Source organism: Ammodytes marinus (assembly GCF_949987685.1).
Source record: "Ammodytes marinus genome assembly, chromosome: 7".
NCBI lineage: Eukaryota > Metazoa > Chordata > Actinopteri > Uranoscopiformes > Ammodytidae > Ammodytes > Ammodytes marinus.
The window spans coordinates 28,015,129-28,038,051 of NC_137211.1; the positions used below are offsets into that span (position 1 = coordinate 28,015,129).

General features: G+C 41.4%; 1 protein-coding gene across 7 annotated transcripts; it reads left to right on the forward strand.

Annotated features, from left to right (window-relative positions):
* The first annotated feature begins 2,624 nt into the window (after positions 1-2,624).
* cdk11b (cyclin dependent kinase 11B) lies at positions 2,625-22,604 on the forward strand. 7 transcript variants are annotated; one of them, XM_080031238.1, is made up of 20 exons: positions 2,625-2,646; positions 3,739-3,890; positions 6,657-6,823; positions 7,215-7,342; positions 7,438-7,603; positions 8,421-8,596; positions 8,952-9,077; positions 9,202-9,300; positions 9,778-9,903; positions 10,343-10,417; positions 10,851-11,068; positions 12,471-12,561; positions 12,656-12,777; positions 12,878-12,983; positions 13,600-13,721; positions 15,781-15,888; positions 16,268-16,384; positions 17,077-17,225; positions 20,492-20,681; positions 21,992-22,604. In XM_080031238.1, the coding sequence occupies exons 2-20, from the start codon at positions 3,759-3,761 to the stop codon at positions 22,082-22,084; spliced, it is 2,511 nt and encodes an 836-aa protein (XP_079887364.1). In that variant the 5' UTR covers positions 2,625-2,646; positions 3,739-3,758; the 3' UTR covers positions 22,085-22,604. The 7 variants fall into 7 exon arrangements, with proteins under 7 accessions (XP_079887364.1, XP_079887368.1, XP_079887365.1 ...); XM_080031242.1 differs by having other exon boundaries at positions 8,460-8,596; XM_080031239.1 differs by having other exon boundaries at positions 7,441-7,603.
* Positions 22,605-22,923: the final 319 nt, after the last annotated feature.

Consider the following 22,923-nt stretch of genomic DNA (forward strand, 5'->3'; position numbering starts at 1 on the left):
TTCTCCACCATAAGCCGTCTCCAGCAACTTCGCACAGCCATTGAAGAGGAGTGGACCAACATTCCACAGGCCACAATTGACAATCTGATAAACTCTATGCGAAGAAGATGTGTTGCACTGCATGAGGCAAATGGTGGTCACACCAGATACTGACTGGTTCTGAGTCCCCAGACCCCCAATAAAGCAAAAAAATGCACATTTCAGAGTGGACAGTCTAAGGCACACCTGTGCACTAATCATGATGTCAGATCAGCATCTTGATGTGGCACACCTGTGAGATGGGATGGATTATCTCAGCAAAGCAGAAGTGCTCACTATCACACATTTAGACAGATTTGTGAACAATGTTTGAGAGAAATGGTACAATTGTGTATCTGGAATGAATTTTAGATCTTTAAGTCCATCTCATGAAAAATGGGAGCAAAAACAAAAATGTTGCGTTTATATTTTTGTTGAGTGTACTTTGTGTTGTCCGAAGGGTGACGGAAGAAGCCAAAGGCTTATCAGGTCCCGCCCCCATTTTCATCAGATTCAGATTCAGATACACAGATACACATTTACTGTTACAGAAAAATAAAAAAATAAAAAACACATTTTTTTTTTTTTTTTTTTATGATTTTGCTATTTTTTTTTGTTAAGCAGCTGCAGTCCAATACACAGTCAATTTCCATTCTCATTATTCATTGACCTTGCACAAGTGACATGCTTTCCATTTTCCCAATTAATTTTAATTACTCATCGTTATCCTCTCTTTCCACTGTAGCCATTTTTACGATGTCTCCTTTGATAGATGCAATACCGGATATCTGGTAGTCTAAACACATCAGCAAAAGTATTCAAACCCATACAAGTCTGTCTGCTGACCTCTATTATTCGTTACAATAATGTTATGATAGTGACATTCACCTTGTGCTCAGCTTATTAGTAAGCCCAATGTGCTCAGCTTTCAGTCTGTAATTTTCCATAATTTTTGAGACATAATTTTTTTTGAAATTGCGCAAACTGCAACTCCCTGTGACATCTTCATCAAGTTCATTCCATAATTGAATACCCTTTACAGAAATCGAAAAGGATCTAAGTGTGGTCCGTATATTTTTCTCAGTGAATTTTCTTTTTCTTCTTAAATCATGCGAAACTCCTCTTTCTTCAAACATTACTTGTAAACTGACAGGAAGGCTTTTTTTTAAGCCTTGTAAATCATTTGTACGGTGTGGTAATTTACCACGTCACGTAATTTGAGAATTCTACCTTTAATAAAGAAGTTATCAGTGTGCCCTGTAATTGGCTTGGTATATAATTCTTATTGCCTTTTTTTGAAGAATCTCCAAGGGGTGCAATTTACCTTTGTAAGTGTTTCCCCACACCTCGGCACAGTAATGCAGATGTGGGGAAACTAAACTCCAGTATAATACAAGTAAGGCCTTTTGATTGAAAAAATGTTGTGCTTTCCAAAGTATAGAAATACTCCTGGCTATTTTGCCCCTAAGATGGCTAACTTGTGGTTTCCAACTTAACTTATCATCAATTATTACCCCTAGGACTTTGTGTTGCTTGACCCTTTCAATATCTATCCCATTTACCTGGATTTTCACGGAAACATCTGATGCTCTCCTACCAAACATCATAAATTTAATTTTTTCTAAATTTAGTGATAACTTATTTCGGTTTAACCACCCATGTAACTTAGTCAATTCAATGTTTACAATCTCAACCATATTATTCAGATCTTTCCCTGAATAGAAGATGTTCGTGTCGTCAGCAAATAAAATTAACTTTAAGACCTTCGAAACTTTACATATATCATTTAGGAATAATTTCGGCCCCAAAATTGACCCCTGAGGGACCCCACAAACAATATCTAAGCATGTCGATGTGATCTCCCCTAACTTCACATATTGTTTCCTGTCCTGTAAATAACTTCTGACCCAGTCCCGTGCTATACCTCTAATGCCATAATTCTCAAGCTTATTGAGAAGGATGTCGTGATTTATAGTGTCGAAAGCTTTTTTGAGGTCTATAAACATTCCTATAGAGTACAATTTATGATCTATAGCATTACTAATCATTTCTACCGATTCAGCCAAGGCCAGCGCAGTGGAATGATTCTTTCTAAAGCCAAATTGACTGTTATAAAGAATTTGATGTTTATTAATTAAATCATCTAGTAGTCTATTGTTAAATAACTTTTCCAGAATTTTTGAAAATTGTGGTAAAATTGAGACTGGTCTATAATTTGTAAATGAATGTTCATCACCATTCTTATGTAATGGTATAACCTTCAGAATAGAATAAGCACTAAAATCAAATATAGAGAGGTTTGTGACTGGTATAACTCATTCATGCAAATAATTTGAACTCAATGGGTACAAATGATTATATAAATTAAACAATATATCCGGGTATTTCTAATCGTACTGCATATTTTTTGAATTTATTTTTAAATTCTAATTTTTTATCATAGGGAAGCATCTATGTAGGATTTTTTTTTAATCTATGGCGGGGAACTAAGTATGGGTATTGTTAACAAAGTGGAAGATTGAGGCGCAGGGTTTATCTATTTTGTTTCACATCGGAACTTTTACCGACGTCCCCCATCCAACGCGTCGAGACTTCCGGTGAGCCAAAATACCGCTGCGCATATTTCAGGTATGTTCAAGCATTACACATGCCCGCCTGTTAATCTATTGTTTACTGTACATACGCGTTTAAATAAGGCTACGGACACATTTAGCCGTTCCCCAGTGTATAGTTCTACCAGCTGCAGCAACTATTCCTTTTAAAATCATGTGGTTAGCTGCAGAAGTTGTTTAGCAACAGTTGCCCGAGCTAGTTTTAGCTAGCTAACGTTAGCAAGCTATTGTGTTAGCATCAGACGCTGGAGCCATAACACAACGGTTTGAATGTTAAATGTGTGTACTCTAATAATCCATTTGACATCATGTGCTGTGATGCTACCTTCAAATACAACCGATGTTCTATTCAGAGACCGGTATAACGTTAGCGGGCTATCTTCGCCTGTGTAACTGCTGGCCTTTATGGCTCATGTTTCATAACCTAATTTGACACCGTGCTGCATCATATAGCGAACTTCGGTTAAACTTTACTGTATGGTTAACTAGATAAACTGCACTGTAAACTCAATTCCAGCTCAACTCCTTTTAATGTGATACATCATGCTAAACTTCCCACAAAATACTAGCGCTTGACTAGAGTCCATTTCCTAATAACTCCTATGCACTGTTTCATTTGGCGTACCACCCCTTATAACAGTATAGTATATATAGTGTTTGGAGATGGTCTGCCGACTCTGCTCAATGTATTCTGTTGTATAGTGAGTTATTATTTTGACGTTGTGTTAAAACCATCGCTGCTTGTTGTACTCGGTTTATGCCGGACTGCAAGTGAATAGTAGGTATTATGTCACATATATTTAAAAAGATTGAATGTTTACAACAATGTTTTGAATGGAAATTGTTCAAAGTCTCAATTTTCTTCCCCCTGTGTTGCCAGAGGAAGTACATTGGGGCTTCATAATTAGCGATGACAATAAATCATAAATTCCACCTGTTAATTTGACTCAACTGTTATATAGCTGATGGAAGAAACTATCACCAGGGTCTCCTTATCCACATCAATCTATTTGATCTCTAATGGTTCGTTTGTTCAGTGGAAAGCCTGACTTTTCTTCTGAAGCTCAAGTGAAGTGACATGCTATGTGTTGTGTGTGCCGTGGAGCAGGCGGTGCAGAGTGGACGCTGATGGGGGACACAAAGGAGACCTGGAAAGTTAAAACTCTGGACGAAATCTTACAGGAGAAGAAACGCAGGAGAGCGTTAGAAGGGAAAACGGATCCCAAACCCCCGAAAAATGTAATGTATCTGAAACCTAATGTAAGAGCTGCATTACACCCGCATGCACGTTGACTCATGATATCCTCATTTTCAATTGCCCTTGTTGTGGAATATTTCAATTCAAGCTCACCATTAAAATGTCTCCTCACGATCTGCTACCTGTGTGTACTGTGTGTGTGTGTGTGTGTGTGTGTGTGTGCACTGAAATAAAATCCAGTCTTAATCCACAGCCTATGCTCTGTAAACCACTATGTTGCTAGCTACGGTGGGCACCTTTGTTTAGATACTTTATACTAGATTACTTTACAGAGTCTAGGCTGTGTATTAACACCAGCTTTCTTTTTCAGCTCACACAGTACAGAGACAGGTCGTGGATTGTGAGGATATAGTCACTGATTTTGACAACAAGTGTTCTCTGGGTTCTAGACTAACTTTTTCAGTAGTTAAATTCATTATTATTAAATTAATCAATGAACTTGCACGCTGATGAATAGGGGTGGGAATCTCTTGGCACCTCACGATTCGATTCCGATTCAGAGGTCAACGATTCGATTCAAAATCGATTTTCAATGCATCTCAATGCAAAACATTTTTTATGTACATACCCATGTGTGAATTTCAAAAATATATTTATATGCACATCTGAGTTTGCTACTCGGAGTTTGCTAATCACTTCCTACTTTTGTGATGATCATTAAAGACAATCAACAGATGAATTGCCTTCTCTAATATTGAATTAAGAGAAAAGCTTTTCTTGTCACAAATATGACTTTCTACGAACAGTGCAATAATCAATGCAGCTTGCATTTCAACACAATATGGAAGTATGTAAAAACTAAACCGATTCAGTTTTATTTTATTTCTAATCTCGTAAATCATGTTTCTATAGGATTTCTATTCTATTATCTATTATTTTCTATGTCATTTCAACACATTGTACAAAAAGTATGGCTTGGAATTCAGCTCTCATACAAAAACGTAAACGGAGATAAAGCCGGTGCAGGTCATGGGTTTGCTGCTCTCAGCCCTTTTGAAGCCACTTTGGAAACAACTCGCACATGTGTGGTGTGCATGCGCAATGGCGCAGGAAGTATTAGTATTTAACAAAAAAAAAATATATATATATATAAAAAAAAATATATAAAAAAAAATAAAAATAAAAAAATTATAGGGGAGAATGGGGTAAGTAGGCACACTTTTTACTCTAGTGAGAATTGCTCATCACCTAAACATCTTTCAATAGTCATTCCTACATTAAATTGAAGCTTAAGGTGTTGGCTTGAAATGTGTACCCCTCACTTTTTCTATCTTATTGTAATAAAGAAGAAATTAATCATCAAAGACACCCTTACACATTGTGACAACCAACCCCATCAAGGGGTCGGTTGTCAAACACTATGGGGTTGTTTGTCACAATGTTATCTTAATGGGAATAATCTTAAAAAGAAGGCCAGAAAGTAGAACTAAATTTGAAAGTTTAATTGCATTGTCAAGTTGACAAATAGGCCTACATAACTTACTGTAGCCTTGGCAGCTGGTCTAGTTTGGGATGCACTGGGTTGTTTTGATTTTGTTGCCCTTTTTTCTTTTGCATGCTAGCTGCCTTTTCCTGCTCTATTCTTTCCTTCTCTGGGGTGTCAGTGAGGATACAGCTTGACGATTTCTTTCGTTACTGGGTTCCTTTTCTGGCTGCAGCCTTGAGATAACATGTGACAACCAACCCCCCAAAAAATGTGACGACCAACCCCAACTTGAATTTCTTGCTAGCATCAAGGCCAACAACCATCTGACAACTAATTAGCTTGCTAACCACAATCTAATCTATAGTTTACCCTTCACACTTTGAATGGGTAACAAGTGTTTTGTTATAAACCCATTGTGTAAAAGCCTAGAAGAAAAATACTGAGGAGCTAAATATTTTCAATTTAACATGAAAAACACAAACAGTCGTCTCACCTCAAATTCAGCAGTCTAACTCCAAGGAAGACTATGTAGGTGACCTCTGATCCCAATTCTGGATATTTACATACCAAAATTTCACAGACAGCGCCTTCTGTTTCTGAGATATAACGATTGTGACAACCAACCCATGTGACAAATTACCCCGTTCTCCCCTATATAAAAAAAAAATCGATTATTAACTTTTCTGAATCGATTCAGAATCGTCCGAGAGAGAATCGATATTAATCGGAAAATCGATTTTTTTTCCCACCCCTACTGATGAGTACTTGTCATCCGAGTTTTGCAGCAGCATATTGTAAAGACAGACAGTGAAATCGTTGTCACCATCTATCATAAATGATAGGCAGAGGGAGAGGGCAATTTGATCATTTTATCTGTCTTTTTTTCTGAGATTGTCCGATATCACTCCTACTGTATATCACTGGGTGCAGGCCACATTTTTGTACAAGTTGGATTCACATCGATCGTTTTATTTTTACACAGACGCACATGTAGCGGTGTCTCACACATTTACGCATGGAGGTTTTCCACAGAATGAGAAAAATACACTTACTACCAAAAGTAGCGGCCCCACACACGTTTTTTACCAACAGAAAGTAGGTGAAAATGACTAGGTAAAAATGACACAAGCACTCTCCCAAAGAATGATTGCATATGTCATTTTGGTGACAGTCTAGAGCCCTGCTTCTCCAGAATTGTTGACTGCACCTTTTTAATTATCAAGAAATGTGTTAAAATGAACGTCATTGACTAGTGATAGCTACATTCCAATTGTCCTGGTATTTGCATTGATGATGTGTCTGTATCTTTAGCCACATGTCCTGCCCTTGTTGTCCCTCACAGTTCCCACAGGGCCTTGCTCCACAGGCGGATGATCGGGAAGCCAAACGAGACACTCCGGAGGAAGGGGAACTACGGGATCAAAAGATGGAAATAACAATTCGTAATTCCCCGTTCACACGGGACGACTCGACCGAGGACAGGTACTTGGAACAAGTACATACTTCAAAGTATGTATGTCAGGGTTTAGGAGCTCTATGCGACACAATGTCACTGGCTCTTAAAGGTGGAGTCAGCCATTCTGGAGCACGCTTGTTGTCAAAATCAATTATTGTCAAAATTAGTGAATATCTCCTCACAATCCGCTACGGGTCCGTACTGTGTGTGCGCTGGGGAAAAAATCCAGTGTTAATACACAGCCTAGGCTCTGTAAAGCTGCATGTTGCTAGCTACTGTGGCCCCCTTTGTTTACATGCCAGTCTGATTTTTTTTCAGCACACACACAGTACGGACATGTAGCGGGTCGTGAGGAGATATTCACTGATTTTGATCAAAGGTGATTTTGACAAAGTTCACCGACTCCTACCTTTTTAAGAGTCTCACGCTATTTTCTCTCTACAGGGGAGAGGAAGACGACTCACTAGCGATCAAGCCTCCGCAGCAAATAGCGAGGAAAGACAAGTCTCACCACAGAAAGGAGGAGAAGAGGAAAGACAAAGGACGTAATCGCAGTCACTCTTCTGAAGGAGGTGTGATAGAGCTGCTTCATTACAACTAAATGCAACATGTTTTCAACTGTTTGTTTTTCTCAATCTGCTTCCACTCATGGTTTTTACCTCCTTAGCAGCAGCAGCAGCATCAGCAGCAGCAGGAGGGAAACGACCCAAAGAGAAAGAGAAAGAACGAGAGAGCGAGCGCAGGAAGCGTCAGTGGGAAGAGGACAAGGCCAGGCGAGACTGGGAGAGGCAGAAGCGACGGGAGCAGGCCAGGGCTCATTCACGCAGAGAGAGGTGAGCAGGATCAGCACTTGAGTTACATCAATAGACAAGTGTTTGAGTTAGTATTCAGCGTGTCCCCTACTAATTCTTCCCTTGTCAGGATGTTGATGCCTTTGAACAGCATACATTTTTTTCTTTCTATTTGTCAGATCTAAAGGTACTGTTCTTTAAGGTAGAGTATGTGATGCTGGAGAACACTTGTTGTCAAAATGACTTTTTATCTGCTACCTCTCTGTACTGTGTGTCTGCTGGGAAAGAAAAATCTGTTGTTTATACACAGCCCAGGCTCTGTTAACTAGTGCGTAAACAAATGGTATGTTAACAAAAGGGGCACACCGTGGCTAGCTACATGCCCGTTTACAGAGTCTAGGCTGTGTATTAACATGGGATTTTGTTTTATAGCGCACACACAGTATGACCAGGTAGTGGATCGTGAGGAGAAATTCACTGATTTTTGACAACAAGCCTTCTCCAGAATAGCTGACTCAACCTTTACAAGCCTTGTACTACACGAGGCATCGCAAGTTACCCACAACACAAGTTGTTAAAAATCAAGGTAGTTACTCTGGGTGCCAAGTTTTGTAGATGTCTTTTGACTTTCTGGCTAATTAAATCCAGCCCATGTAAAACAAGTGACTCAAGCAAACTCCCAATAACAAACTCATGCGGGGTCGGGGTTTGTTAAAGCAATATGTTGTGTTGTTATATATCACTGATTACATCTGTCGATCACTCACTCCCTCAGCTATTGACTAACTCTATGCTTTAAGAGACCCATACTAAACATAACCAAACAATGACAAGATGGACCTTCTGGTTGTCTGGACAGACCTCGATTGGACTCTCCTGGGTTTTTTTTGGACCACAGGGACCGCCTGGAACAGATGGAGCGCCAGCGTGAGCGGGACAGAAAGCTGCGCGAAGAGCAGAAGGTCCAACGGGAGCTGAAGGAGAGAGAGAGGAGAGCCGAGGAGAGACGCAAAGAGAGAGGCTCTCGACGGGATGGTGAGTCAGCAAATCCTTCTTTATTGCTATTCATATTTTTCATTCACTTTTCTAATGTCTTTTCTATACTTGATGTGTTTTAATCTTGATGTATTTCATGCCCCTGTAAAGCACTTTGAATGGCCTTGTGTGTGAATTGTGCTATAGAAATAAACTTGCCTTGACTTGCCTTTGAACAAACAGCTGTATGGATAGAGCCAAGCTAGCCGTTTGCCTCTGTCTTCTTGCTGTATGCTAAGCTAGGCTAAACATGTTCCTGCTCCTTTTAAAGTTGACAAACCAAAGTTGATCCCTAACCCTGTGCTATGTGATGGTAATCTGCAGCTATGATAAATGAAAGTTTATTTGTTTCCAGTGCCTTCTCACCATCGGATGCTTCCCGAGGAGTTTGATGACAAGCCTAAACAAAGTCACCACAGCCGAAGTCCCACCCACGCTCCCCGGGACAAAGCAGAGCCAGGGGAACCAAGGAAGAGTGCAAGTGAGTTGACCATTATTCTCTACTAGCATTCTGTACACTCCCATTTTCTTCAGCAATGACTTAGTTTCCCATAGAGCATCATATACATGTCAGCGTCGCTCACACTGTGTTCTGTGTTTTGTAGCATCGAAGGAGGAGAAGCCAGAGGACAAAGACCTGCTGGCAGACCTCCAGGACATCAGTGGCAGCGAGAGGAAGACCAGCACAGGAGAATCCTCTATGGGTAAGGCACTGAGGACATGACCATTAGGAAAGCAGCAGTAGGGTTGGATGATTATTATATTACTGTAAATGGCTAAAGAGTAGGGGTGGGAATCGTTAATGTTTATTGATATTGAAACCATTATCGAGACTCCTCAACGATTCAAGTCTTCTCGATACCACTATCGATACTTTTCTATTATTTGGTTGAAAGAGGAGGCAGCAATACGTTTTTAACAGAACTGGTATTATTGATAAGATGGTAAGAATTTCGGGATGGGACGTTAAACAGGTCATATCTTAACTATCTATTTTATATTGCTGCAAAATTCCATTCAAATGGTCGCATTTTCTCGCCAAAAACTACATTTTCTCTTTCTTGATGTTTGAACACATCACGGTGACCTTTTATTTACCTTTTGCCTAATAATAATTTTACTGAGTGGACGAAACACATGACATCATTAAAGACAGATTTTCTCGTGCCTTTTGTTTGTAGCATCAGGATCAGGCTCTGATGAAGAGGACGAGGACGATGAAGAGGAGTCCAGCAGCCAGAGTGAGGGGGAGGAAGAGGAAGGGGAGGAGTCAGTCTCCGGCTCGGGCCCATCTGAACAGAGTCCAGGTAAGAACGTGATTAACAGCTCCACTAGTGGGAGCCATACCAAACCAAAACGGCCTACTCACTCATACTCATTTTGACGTCAATTTGAGCATGTTGTGGATGTGTATTTGGGTTTGTGTAGGCGAGAAATACCCGGATGAATACTTACTCCTGGGAAGTTTTTGTGTATGGGTCGATAGGTTACTTTTCCTACTCAACCGCCCCACAATGCATTGCGTCTTTTCAAACGACGCAGCATTTTTAAATTCTTTATTGCTTCTGTATACTTCAGTGTAAACTTCAGTCGAACCTCGCATACACAATCGATCTTTAAGTAGACAGTATGTAGTACAAACATGTTGAGTATGTAGGAGGGAGGTCGTTAGTAGGGCTTTTCCAACACAGCCTGAGTGTGTCAGGTGTGTCAGCTTTAACACAGCAGCCTTCTCTCTCCTTTCAGAGGACGTGAGTGAGGACCAGCAGTCAGAGGAGGACTTTGACGAGGAGAGGGAGAACGGCAATCACATCCCTGCAGGTGGGTCAATATGTCATCTGATGTCTGTGAAGTGCCTGTTTCTAATTTGAATAAGCTTAGAAAGTTATTCACATGGTTCCAAAGTCCCTCAGGTTGACTGAAAAAAAAAAAAAATGTACAGTGTTACCGTTAACCAAAATTGTAGAAAAAAAAAAACACACAGTTGACATGAACTCTCCCCAGATAACTGCCGTGATTGGTTCAAAATACTTATTGTGTAATAAGATCCAGAGCATAGCCCCGCCTCATCTAAACCTAATTTCTGTAAAGTTTATCAACCGTAAATGACAATATCTTGAATTTGGTTTGATAAATATGCCTATAACTCTTTTCAGATGCTTACTGTCCTGCAACTAACTCCCCAAATTACATAGAAGTATTTTGTGGATGTGGGTTTACAGAAGCTTAAACAATGCTAAACTGACCTCAACAGTGCCAGAATCCCGTTTCGACCATGACTCCTCGGAGAGTGGTGAGGACATGGAGGAAGAGGAGGAGGAGGAAGAGGAGGCAGGAGAGGGCGACCCCACGCCTCAGTCTCAAACTCACTCTCGCTCACCCACCCCCGAAGAAAACTACATCCCAGACTCCCCTCCCATCTCCCCTGTGGAGCTGAAGAAGGAGCTTCCCAAATATATGCCAGCTTTACAGGTGGGTGACGACGCAACGCAAATGTTCATCCAGCTTAGCCACTCATTATTTATTTGGAGTCTGTGATTCTGGTAAACCTTTTTTTTTTTTAACATTCACTTTTTGTCAAAATCTGTGAATATCTCCTCATGATCCGCTACGCTTGTACTGTATGTGTGCTGAAAAAAGAAATGTAGTGTTGATACACAGCCTAGGCTCTGTAAACTGGTAGGTAAACAAAGGTTATGTTAACAAAGGGGACCACTGTAGCTAGCAACAGGCCAGTTTACAGAGCGTAGACTGCGTATTAACAAAGGTATTAGATACACAAGTGTTAGATCTTGAAAACAAGCAATAAGCCTTTTAGAATCGCTGACTCCACCTTTAACTCACTCAAGCAGTATGCTGAGCTCTTCCATTTAGACCACATGTGTCAAACTCAAGGCCCGCGGGCGACACGTTTTGATGTGGCCCGCGAATCAATTCGGCCGATTTGAATCAATTCTGAAAAAAAAAAAAATATATATATATTTTTTATTTTTTTTTCTTCTTCATGGAGCCTGTGCCATATCCGCACGTTGCATACGCTCCCAACTGTTAGGACACTTACGTGGCTTACAGCTAGGAATGTCTGCTGAAAGTTCTACAGCTCAGGATTTTAAGCCATGCATTGATGAACTTGCATCTAAGAAGAGCTGTCAGTTTTCTGAGGGCTGTAAATAGGCCAATATATGTGGCCAAATAGCATGCTAATATTGATGATTGATTGTGTCAAGTGTCTAAGGCAGTGGTGTCAAACATCCGGCCCGCGACTTGTAGAGCACACATTTCTGAGCATTTAAAAAAAAAAGTAAGTTAAATTAAATTTAAATTAAATTGGGAAAAACGTATTTCAAAACAACACATAACCTCTGTGTTTAAAAATAAATCAAAACAGTAGAAGTTGCACTTTTATTTAATTGTATTTTGTACTGTCTGCATGTTTGCACAAAATGTGTCCCTGTACATATAGTAAACAAAATTGGACAACTGTAAGGTCAGTGCCTGTTGTATTTGTGTATTCAAATAAACAGTTGTTTATTTCATTAGTGCGTATTGGCATCTTTGAGCAAAATACCCCCAACATTTTTGCTGCGGCGCTCCGCGCCGCACCTCCTATTCCCGTGGCCAGCAGCAACCTTTACTAAGACATTTCCTGGGGGCTACAGAGATCCCTTGTGATCCGTGATAATGTAGGTTACATATGTAGGATGAGTTATAAAGCATATAACTGAAAAACAAAGCTAAAGATTTGGATTTGACATATGTACGTTATTTTGCCATTATTTTACTGGTCCGGCCCACTTGAGATCAGAGAGGCTGTATGTGGCCCTCGAACCAAAATGAGTTTGACACCCCTGATTTAGACTGTGATGTGTTTCAGGGTTGTCGCAGTGTGGAGGAATTCCAGTGTTTGAACCGAATAGAGGAGGGAACCTACGGTGTGGTGTACAGAGCCAAGGACAAAAAGACGGGTAGGAGAAGTTACCGGATGTCCGTTTGATTTTTTTTGGGATACGCAGATGTGTTTAATGTATCTAAATAATAAATACTATCTCCTGTTTGCAGATGAAATAGTGGCCCTGAAAAGGTTGAAGATGGAGAAGGAAAAGGAGGGCTTCCCCATCACCTCTTTGAGAGAAATCAATACGATCCTGAAAGCTCAGCACCCAAACATCGTCACAGTAAGGGTAAGAGGATGCTTTTCTGACCACACTTTTATTGACTTCTATGTATTATGAAGTGTTCTGGTCAAAGCTAACCCTCGCTTCCCCCTCTCTCCTGGCATAGGAAATAGTTGTTGGGAGTAACATGGACAAGATCTACATCGTGATGAACTATGTAGAACATGACCTGAAGGGTCTGATGGAAACTATGAAGCAGCCCTTCCTCCCAGGTAATGTATTGTGTGTGTGTGTGTGTGTGTGTGTGTGTGTGTGTGTGTGTGTGTGTGTGTGTGTGTGTGTGTGTGTGTGTGTGTGTGTGTGTGTGTGTGTGTGTGTGTGTGTGTGTGTGTGTGTGTGTGTGTGTGTGTGTGTGTGTGTGTGTGTGTGTGTGTGTGTGTGAGAGTGAGATAAATATTATGTTGTGTCTATATGAAAACATCATTTATAATAGGTCTTTCTCAGGCTTTAAAGGTTTAGCATTCAAGGTGGAGTCAGTCAGCCATTCTGGGGAACGCTTGTTCTCAAAATCACGTTTTGTCAAAATCAACAAAAATCTCCCCACAATCCACTGCCTGTTAGTATTGTGTGTGTGTGCGCTGAAAACAAATCTGGGTTTAATAAACATCCTAGGCTCTGTAAACTGGTATGCAAACAAAGGGGACCCACCGTAGCGAGCAATATACCCGTTTACAGAGCCCAGGCTGTGTATGAACACTGTCTTTTCAGTACAGACAGGTAGCGGATCATGAGGAGATTGTCACTGATTTTGACAAAAGCGTTCTCCAGTATGTCTGACTCCACCTTTTTAAATGTTTTGTGGTCACAGCTTGGTGTTTTCTCTTTCAGGTGAAGTCAAGACTCTGATGATTCAGCTGCTCCGAGGTGTCCGACATCTCCACGACAACTGGATTCTCCATCGGGATCTCAAGACGTCTAATCTACTGCTGAGCCACAAGGGCATCCTCAAGGTATGCTCCACCAAGCTAGGAGCAATACAACCCAGTTAGACAAACAACTAGGGTTGCAAAATTCCGGGAATTTTCAAAGTTGGAAACTTTCCATGGGAATTAACGGGAATTTATGGGAATTAACGGGAATTTTGGGAATTAACGGGAATAAACGGGAATTTACTAAATTTAAAGCAAACCAAATGCACTAAATCCTTCTAACTATGTTATTTCAGTCCAGGCAAACGTTCTAGACTGTAAAAAGCAGTTTTTTCAAATAAGTTGTTATATATTTATGAACATTTAATTTCAAATCAGATTTTTTTTTAAGTTTATTGAGACACCCAACTTGATATCATATATTGATTTTTACTAGACCAGGTTTCCATAGGCTTAAACAGTGATTATAAATATAGTTGGGGAAAATATATTTGAGCAAAATCTTGACTAAAATAACCAGATTTTATGCAAGTAACCTTGGCAAGTTGCACATAGCACACATCCTACTGCAGGGGTACTGAGGCCATGCCCTCTACATGCTCTGTGCATTCCTCCATCACATGGGGGGCATTTGACTTTATTTATTGAATAGGTTGGGTCAGACAGATGAGTAATATTTAACTCAACATTCATCTTTTTGTTGTTCAGTGAAATTGTTGATTGTTCATAAAATAATCAAAACATGATAAAGTTCTTACAAATAAATCTGTTCAAATGTAATGATTTTTAATTGTATTATTTTGCATGGATGTCTGTCTATGACCAAACATAGTGTTTAGATGTTTAGATTTATGTTTGGATATGAAAAAAAAAATCATTTAAATTACCGACATTTATAATTTCCAATTTTGAATATTCCCAAAATTCCCGAGCGAAGGTTCCCGTGGAAAGTTTCCGGAAAGTTTCCGGTAATTTACCGGAAACTTTCCACCCCTTTGCAACCCTACAAACAACACAAGATTACTTAAAGCCTATAATAGCAGGAATTTCTGTCAAAATGAAATGCAAACAGGGTCCATGTGTCAAAAAAACAAAACAAAAGGGGGCGCCCTTAGCTCAGTTGGTAGGGCGTCCCCCCCATGGGCCTCTGCCAGCAGCGGACCCGGGTTCGATTCCAGCCCGCGGTCGTTCTCTGCATGTCACTCCCCTCTCTGCCCCATTTCACCTCTGTCTCTACTCTATCAATAAAAAATAGCATAAAAATGCCAAAAAAAAAAACGGCTTGTTACAGACGTGTCACTCAGTGCGTTTCCATGGCACAACTAGATTGGATTATCACATATATCGAACTAGACACTCGAACGGACCGTGTCACTTGTCTGAGTTTACATGGCCTTTCAGGAATCGGATAAATGTCCAATGCATGGCTGTCTCCACTATGCTAGGTGGCGCTGTAGCCCTTTCAACCATGCTTTCAACAAGTGTCAACAAGTGTTGAAAGAGCCACGTCCGGTTCTCTTCCGTCAATAACCCATGGTGTAGCCTATCACGCGCAGGCACACAAGCACAGAACGAGAAGTCCGATATGCGATGTCCGATCCCTGTATACATGCAGAGAGAATGCCGACAACGAACGACTTATCTAGGTGTTCTTATCCGACATCTCTTGTCCGTTATTGTGCCGATTTGTGTGCGAAGTAGATCAGATAAAGGTGTTTACATGCAGTTTAAAAGTCCTGTTGAAGTCTTATTCGTTTAGTTACCCGATTATGAGTCTGCATGTAAACGCACTGACTGTCAATCCTGCAATAGAAAATATGAAGCAAACCGCATCTTGTCATCTTTACCCTTCCATACAAGAGGATATGGTCATTTGATCTCTTGTGACAGGATGTTGAAATAAACAGCTTTGGGAAAATCATGTTAAAGGTGGAATCAGCGATTCAGGAGAATGCTGGTTGTAATAAAATCTTATTTTGTAGCGGATCGTGAGGAGAAAAATCTCTGATTTGAGAAATGTATTTTGACGAAAAGCGTTCTCCAGAAACAATGACTCCACCTTTTGAATCCTGAGGCATTTGTTTTTCAACTCAAATACAATGTCCCAGTGTTAATGTGAGCCAACTCTCTTCAACTGTAGATTGGCGACTTTGGTTTGGCGCGGGAGTACGGTTCCCCCCTCAAGCCCTACACCCCTGTAGTGGTGACACTGTGGTACCGCTCACCAGAACTGCTGCTCGGAGCCAAGGTGAGCTTTCACTCTTACTTCCACACACACGCACAAAGACACCAGATGAAATACCTGTGCATTAACTAAAACTACAAACATTGAGCTGATGTCATTTTCATAGAATTTGGTTACATCATTTTGATTGATTGGTGTACCCACATTTCCAAGAGAAGACAACATCTGTGAAGGATATGGTTTATAAGACGCCAAATACCACTGAAACACTACTTGAGTTTTACAGTGTATGATTTACACAGGCAGGCGGCAGAGGGCCAGCCGCCCATCAGAGCACATCCACTTTCACAACACAAGAAAAAAAGCTCCGACGTATAAGTGTGCCAGACTGACTGTCTACTTTGTTTCTGTGGACTGCCACTGTTTGTTCTTCTCTCCGCAGGAGTACTCCACAGCTGTGGACATGTGGTCAGTGGGCTGCATATTTGGCGAGCTCCTTACCCAGAAACCTCTCTTCCCTGGAAAATCTGAAATCGACCAAATTAACAAGATTTTCAAGGTAGACGCCCTCATTTGCCCTTATAAAAATGAAGCAAATCTCACCATAAAGGGGAAAAGCTCTTCTGTTTACTGCCTGTAAATATTTAGTGTGTTGTGTATCGGAGTAGGTCAGCATAAAGTTCTGTAGTGCACCACAAGGGAGAGCTGTTTGTAGACGTTAACCCAGCTGATTGAGTTATTATTATTAACTGAGAAGCTCACCATATATTCACCATTTATTGAAAGATAACACCACTCCTAAATCTTCTATAACTTATATGACAAACAAAAATCAATCAGTGCGCAGTGGTGAAGTAAGGCTGAAAGTACAAACGTTAGAAGACACACAGCATAAACACATGTATTCAGCCGATGGGGAGGAGATGGTTATGTGTTGGCCATGGGTTGACCCTTGCACATCTTCATGGCTTGGCTAAAGCGTACTAACCGGGGCCTGTGAAAGAATAACCTTTTAGTTGGCAGAATGTATTTAAGTAGATGATCTGATGAGGGACATAAAGCACCAGAGACATGTGGAATGATGTCATTCAGGACCCTTCACTAATGATACAGTCAAATATTGAAATGTACTTAGGACTGGTCTATGTCTGTGACTAATGACTACTTTGGCCAACGAGGGAATATCGTATGTCCTATTCTCCTCGCACTACCATTCATTTGTCTGCTGCCTTGTGTGTGTGTTGTGTGTAGGATCTGGGGTCACCCAGTGAGAAGATCTGGCCCGGCTACAACGAGCTGCCCGCTGTGAAGAAGATGACTTTCACAGAGTATCCCTACAACAACCTGCGCAAACGCTTTGGAGCGCTGCTCTCAGACCAGGGCTTTGACCTCATGAACAAGTAGGATTCTTCAAGACTGTCTTATCACACACACACACACACACACACACACACACACACACACACACACACACACACACACACACACACACACACACACACACACACACACACACACACACACACACACACACACACACACACTACACCTCAAACACACACTGCTTGTGTTTACACCTGTGTGTGCTTGTGACTGTGTAGCTGTAAGCATTCTAGCATTGATAGCTCTATGTTCTTGACTAACCACTGTAGCTGTTAATGCATGATGAGTAAAAAATTGGATATTGTTCCAGTAAAATAGGCAAATGACAAGAAAGGTATAAGCTTTTTTAACATCAGCTTTAATGGTATTTTTGTTAGTCAACACAGTTTGAAAAATGTGGGTCTCCAATAGGGTTGGGCAGTATCCAATTTATGACTGCTTCCCCAAATTCTATCCCGGTACACGGTATAACTGTCGAGTAATACCTATTCCTACTTCAACTGAAGCCTTTTTTTTTTTTTGGGGGGTCTCGTCTGACACTACATTTAACAAGATTACCCTGAACTCATCACAATTAAGTCACCTTCACCAAATACACATGTTTACTGAACAGCGCTTGAACACCTCACAGTGTTACTCGATACAACCTACGTTCCAAACAGAAGAAACAAAATCACTGCAAGAAATGCACTTTCATTCTTAGATTTAAGATGCGACACACAATGGAGATTTTTTTGGGGGGGATGCACCAACTCGTTTGCATTGGCCGTCTTTTCTTTCCATCTTTTCCTTCTGAGAAGAGGCTGTCACGTGTTACAAGCATTAAGTCTATTGGCACAATACATTAATATCAGTGATTAAAGGAATACCGTTGCTATTTTTACGTGGCCCTGGATACAGTATTGCCTTATTACTGCCCAAATCTAGTCTCCAATGTTAATGATAGGCAAATTTCAACCACTTATATCATCAGCAATCAACATGACTCCTACAGGGCCTTACTTGGATGAAGGCATTGCTACCCTGTCAAATTCTCTTTCTCTTTTCCAGCTCTTTTCTTTCACTCAGTGCATTTCTGGCACGCTGACTTTAAACATGACAACAGTAGCGGACCAGTGATTCATCAACATGCCTTAGAAGCAGTCCTGTTCCATCTCCCTGTTCTGTTTCTCTCATGCACTCACACACACACACACACACACACACACACACACACACACACACACACACACACAGAGACACACAAAAGCGCACGCGCACACACACACACACACACACACCATGGACTACTGTACCGGAAAATGTTTTAGAAAATACGGAAAATCAATTTTTTTTTAACACAGAGTAATGGCTTTATAATACATTCTTTCTGGCACATTCCGATAGATCAGCATTGTTTAGCAGCTGCAAAGTAGCAACGAGGAATCTTCTCAGATTGTGTAGCCACCCACACAGCCTTCTGCCTACACCTGCAAATGACAAAACCATGCAGAGGCTCAGTTAACCAACAGCTGTGGAGGTTGGTAACTGTGTGTGTGTGTGTGTGTGTGTGTGTGTGTGTGTGTGTGTGTGTGTGTGTGTGTGTGTGTGTGTGTGTGTGTGTGTGTGTGTGTGTGTGTGTGTGTGTGTGTGTGTGTGTGTGTGTGTGTGTGTGTGTGTGTGTGTGTGTGTGTGTGTGTGTGTTTGAGCGATCACGCTTCAGTGGAAGTCTGGCCCGTGTCCAGTGGCTGTGCTGAAGCCTTCCAGCTGTCAGAAGACTCACAAGGAAGGGATTGAACCCGCAGGAGGTCGACGCATAGAGCAGAGAGCTGGATGCATAGAGACAGGCAGACAGACAGACAGACAGACAGACAGACAGAGCGGCGTAGTAAAAAGTTAGGAGGTGTAGTTTGGCAGGTAGATATCACAGAGCTGGTTGGAATATCACATCCCCCTGTGGTTTCCAACCTGACGAGGGGCTTCAATGCACAGCTTGATTTCTCAACTTGCTTTATTATATTTACTATTCCCTGGGTGGCACAAGCTCTTGCAAGATATCTGCCTGCTCTGTCCCTCTCACTCATACAGGCTCACTCCACAACAATGTTAGCTTCAAAGAAATTGTTTCCCACTTTCTGTCGACTTTTCCGAAATGAAAATAACACAGAAACACACACGCACAATCACTCATTTAGTGGGGGACCTTCCCCTCTGATTCCCCCCCCCCCCCCCCCCCCCCTGACACTGACCCTGTCACCATGCGTCCCAGGTAAAAACAAGCCTGTCTTTGACTCCAATTTAAAAACCAGCAGGACTCCTGGGTCCCAAGGGGAGTAGCAGTCCGTTTACAGGTGCAGGGTTCTTTTGGACACAAGTTGAGGATTGTCTTGTTGAATGCTAGTATTGGACCTGTCTAAAAGCTGCTATCAGTCTGCTGCCTCTCATTCAGTAGCCGTTCTCAGGAGTTCCTTCCACATAGAAACACAGAGTCAAATCTTTTCAGGCTGATGTTAATCTTGTACCACAGTCCCCCCCTCTCACATGTTCCAATCAGGCACAGTTAGACAGCCAATTATCACAATTGAGCAGCTCCCCATTATTCTGTCTTGATCTTGCCATGTACAATTAGGACTTCTTCCACAAACCCAATGGCCCCTGTAGTGTCACTGTCTTGTGTCCAGATTGTATTTCTTGATGAGTAGTTTAGTTAAGGTCGGAATCAGCCATTCTGGAGAAGGCTTGTTCAAATCACTTTTTATCAAAATGAGTGAATATTGCCTCACGATATATTACCCGTACAAGACAATTGGCGTTAAAACACAGCACAGGCTCTTTAAACTGTACTATAAACAAACGGGGCCCAACGTAGCGAGCAGTATGCCTGTTTACTGAGCCTAGATTTGTATTAAAACTGAATTTATTTTTCAGTGCACACAGAGTACAGACAGGGAGCGGACTGTGAGGAGTTACTCACTGATTTTGATAAGAAGCCTATGTTTAAGTGAAACCACTACGCCTACATTTCTTCTTTGGAATGTTCTAATCTTAAAGGGGAGTCCTCCACACAGTACGTCCACGGCCAATATTCACATCTAATACAATAAATCAGAACCCAGCTGCTTCATTTCCTGTCTTCCACTGTTGACTTCTTCTGAAAAAAAAAACGTTTTCCTTTTTCTTTTTCTTTTTTTACAACTTTTCTCTTAACGCTCCATGCTGACTGGCTACCTGTGCTTTACTTTAAATCAAAAAGTGTTTTAATATTGCCTTGGATATGAACTGGGATCATGTTGTGTGTTTCCAGGTTCCTCACCTACTGCCCCAGTAAGAGGATTCTATCAGACGAGGGGCTGAAGCATGACTATTTCCGTGAGTCTCCCCTGCCCATCGACCCGTCCATGTTCCCCACCTGGCCGGCTAAGAGCGAGCAGCAGAGAGTCAAGAGAGGAACCAGCCCGCCGCCCCCCGAGGGAGGCCTGGGCTACAGTCACCTGGTAAGGACATTAAGGCTACTCTTTCTCCATTACATACAGCTACCAGGCTTTCCGCAATTGTGTGTTAAATAGATTACAGAGCCTACAGGCTTCTGCTTTGTGTCCGGTTATATCCTCCTTGTGTTTTCCATGATGAGCAACCCTTTAGTCCCCTAATGCTTTTAGCAGGGCTAGTACCCACCCAGAAGCTTATGGCTGATGCTCATATTTATTTATTTTTTTCAACGTTTGAAAGTTTGTGTTCCTGCTGTCTAGCCCACAAATTAGGCCATTTGGTTAGCCTGGAAATCCAGACCCATATCTAGAACGATATAAGGGTCTGGCCCCTATCAATAGACCTTACCAACGCAAGGGGTGGCACGCGTAAGGGGTGGCACCTACGCGTGCATTTCAAATGCCACTGCACGCAATTGGATAGCACTACGACCAATCAGAGCAATGAACAAGGTGACATATTAAGCCCCGTTCGTTGAGCAAACTCAAACAACATATCCACAGCCATCTTGTTTACTATTACGGCATTGGCGGCTCATGCACAGCACTGTCGTCATCCGGTTACGTCCGCCCCAGAGCCCCATACACAGGGCTCTGGCCCGCCCATATCGGGAAGAACGATTTGATTGGTAGATCAGGATTTCTTGACACATTTAATGAGCTTCAATGGAGAGCGTCCAGAGCAACAGGCACAGCAAATTTAATTTGCGAGTGTTACATACATTCAAAATGTCTCAATAGCATCCCTTCAGGTTAAAGTATCTGGAAACCTGGTCTAAAATATTAAAAATGAATAGATTATATCAAAGTTTGGTGTCTCAATAAGCTTTTACAACAATTAGTGAGTGATAATTAATTAATGTTCATAAATATAATACAACTTTGTTAAAAAAAATAGCTTTTTTGCTGTCTAAGCCATTGTACAGGACTTTGAGGCTCTGGCCGTATCTCAGTAACAGTCTCCATGGCAACAGTCATTGTTTTTATAGAACGTTCGGGCAGAGATTCGCTGTGATTGGTTCAAAATACCTTGTGTGTAATAAGAATCAGATCATAGCGCGCCTCATTGAAACCAAATTTCTTTAAAGTCTATCAACCTTAAATGACAATATCTTTAACTTGGATTGATAAATATGCCTATAACTCTTTTCAGATGCTTATTATCCTGCACGTAACTCCCCCAATTGCATAGAAGGATTTTATTGATTTGGGTTTACAGGGGCTTTAAGGGTTAACCGGTGTAGTATTAATCCGTTCTATAATAAATATGTAAGAAATGACAGGTCATTAACTGTGTATTCCCTTAACCTCTCCAGGCCGCCGACGACCTGAAAGACACAGGCTTCCATCTGACATCCAGCAACCAGGGAGTGTCTGCAGTCGGCCCTGGATTCAGCCTCAAGTTCTGAGGCCAGAGCTGCAGGGACACCTGGCTGTCTCACTGGAGGAAAGGGAGTGAGCAAAGAGTCCTGGGACTTGTTCTTTTTGGAACTGGACCGTGTCACTGGCTTACAAACAGAGCACCAGATCACTCTCTGAATCTGATCATTAAACTGTTACCAAATAGTCAGGACTGTCTCACAGCAAAGACTTGGTGGCTCATGTCGAATATCACACATTTTTTCCATCAACTTTCTCGGCTTCCTCTCTCCTCTATGTTTTTTTTTTAAAAGCCATTTTTCGCCATTTTAGCTCTTTGAGAGGGAAACGCAGCAGCGCACATCTGTTAGAAGTTTAGCTCTCATGTTTGACTTTCTGTTTTATTTTCCCCCTTGTATACATCAGGAGAGAGAGAGGAGCAGATTTAGTAAATGGCTGGTATTTCCGGGCTGCCTCAGCTACTGTATAATGATGCAGCAATGGTCTGCTTTCTCCATCCAGCATTATGTCAGAGATTTTACTTAGGTCTGTCAGGTCACTTGATGACCAGGGGTGGGGGTGGGGGTTTGGGAGGGGGGGATGATGTTTTTGCTAGAAATAAAGTTTCAAACTGTACGTAGTTTTTCCTCTGTATTTATAAACTCTGTCCAAGCTATGCAAACACAACCGCTCACTGCCAGAGGAGAAAGAAATGAAGGCAAAATGATCCTTAAAAAAAAAAAAAAAAAAAAAAAAATCCAGCCTTGAACCCAACTTGGAAGTCGCTGTCCAACAAGTGATGTCATTCTTTGCACTGCACACTTTGTCTCGGTACTTTGTTCTTTTGTCGGCGGGGGGAAAAGAGGGCCCAGACTTTTGCTCTGTCTTT

Bases quoted from the DNA above. Each gene is read 5' to 3' on its own strand.
- cdk11b (XM_080031238.1), top strand. From the start codon at position 3,759: ATGGGGGACACAAAGGAGACCTGGAAAGTTAAAACTCTGGACGAAATC. The intron at 3,891-6,656 runs GTAAGAGCTGCA...TGTCCCTCACAG, and splicing joins TAATGTATCTGAAACCTAAT to TTCCCACAGGGCCTTGCTCC. The intron at 10,418-10,850 runs GTGGGTCAATAT...TGACCTCAACAG, and splicing joins CGGCAATCACATCCCTGCAG to TGCCAGAATCCCGTTTCGAC.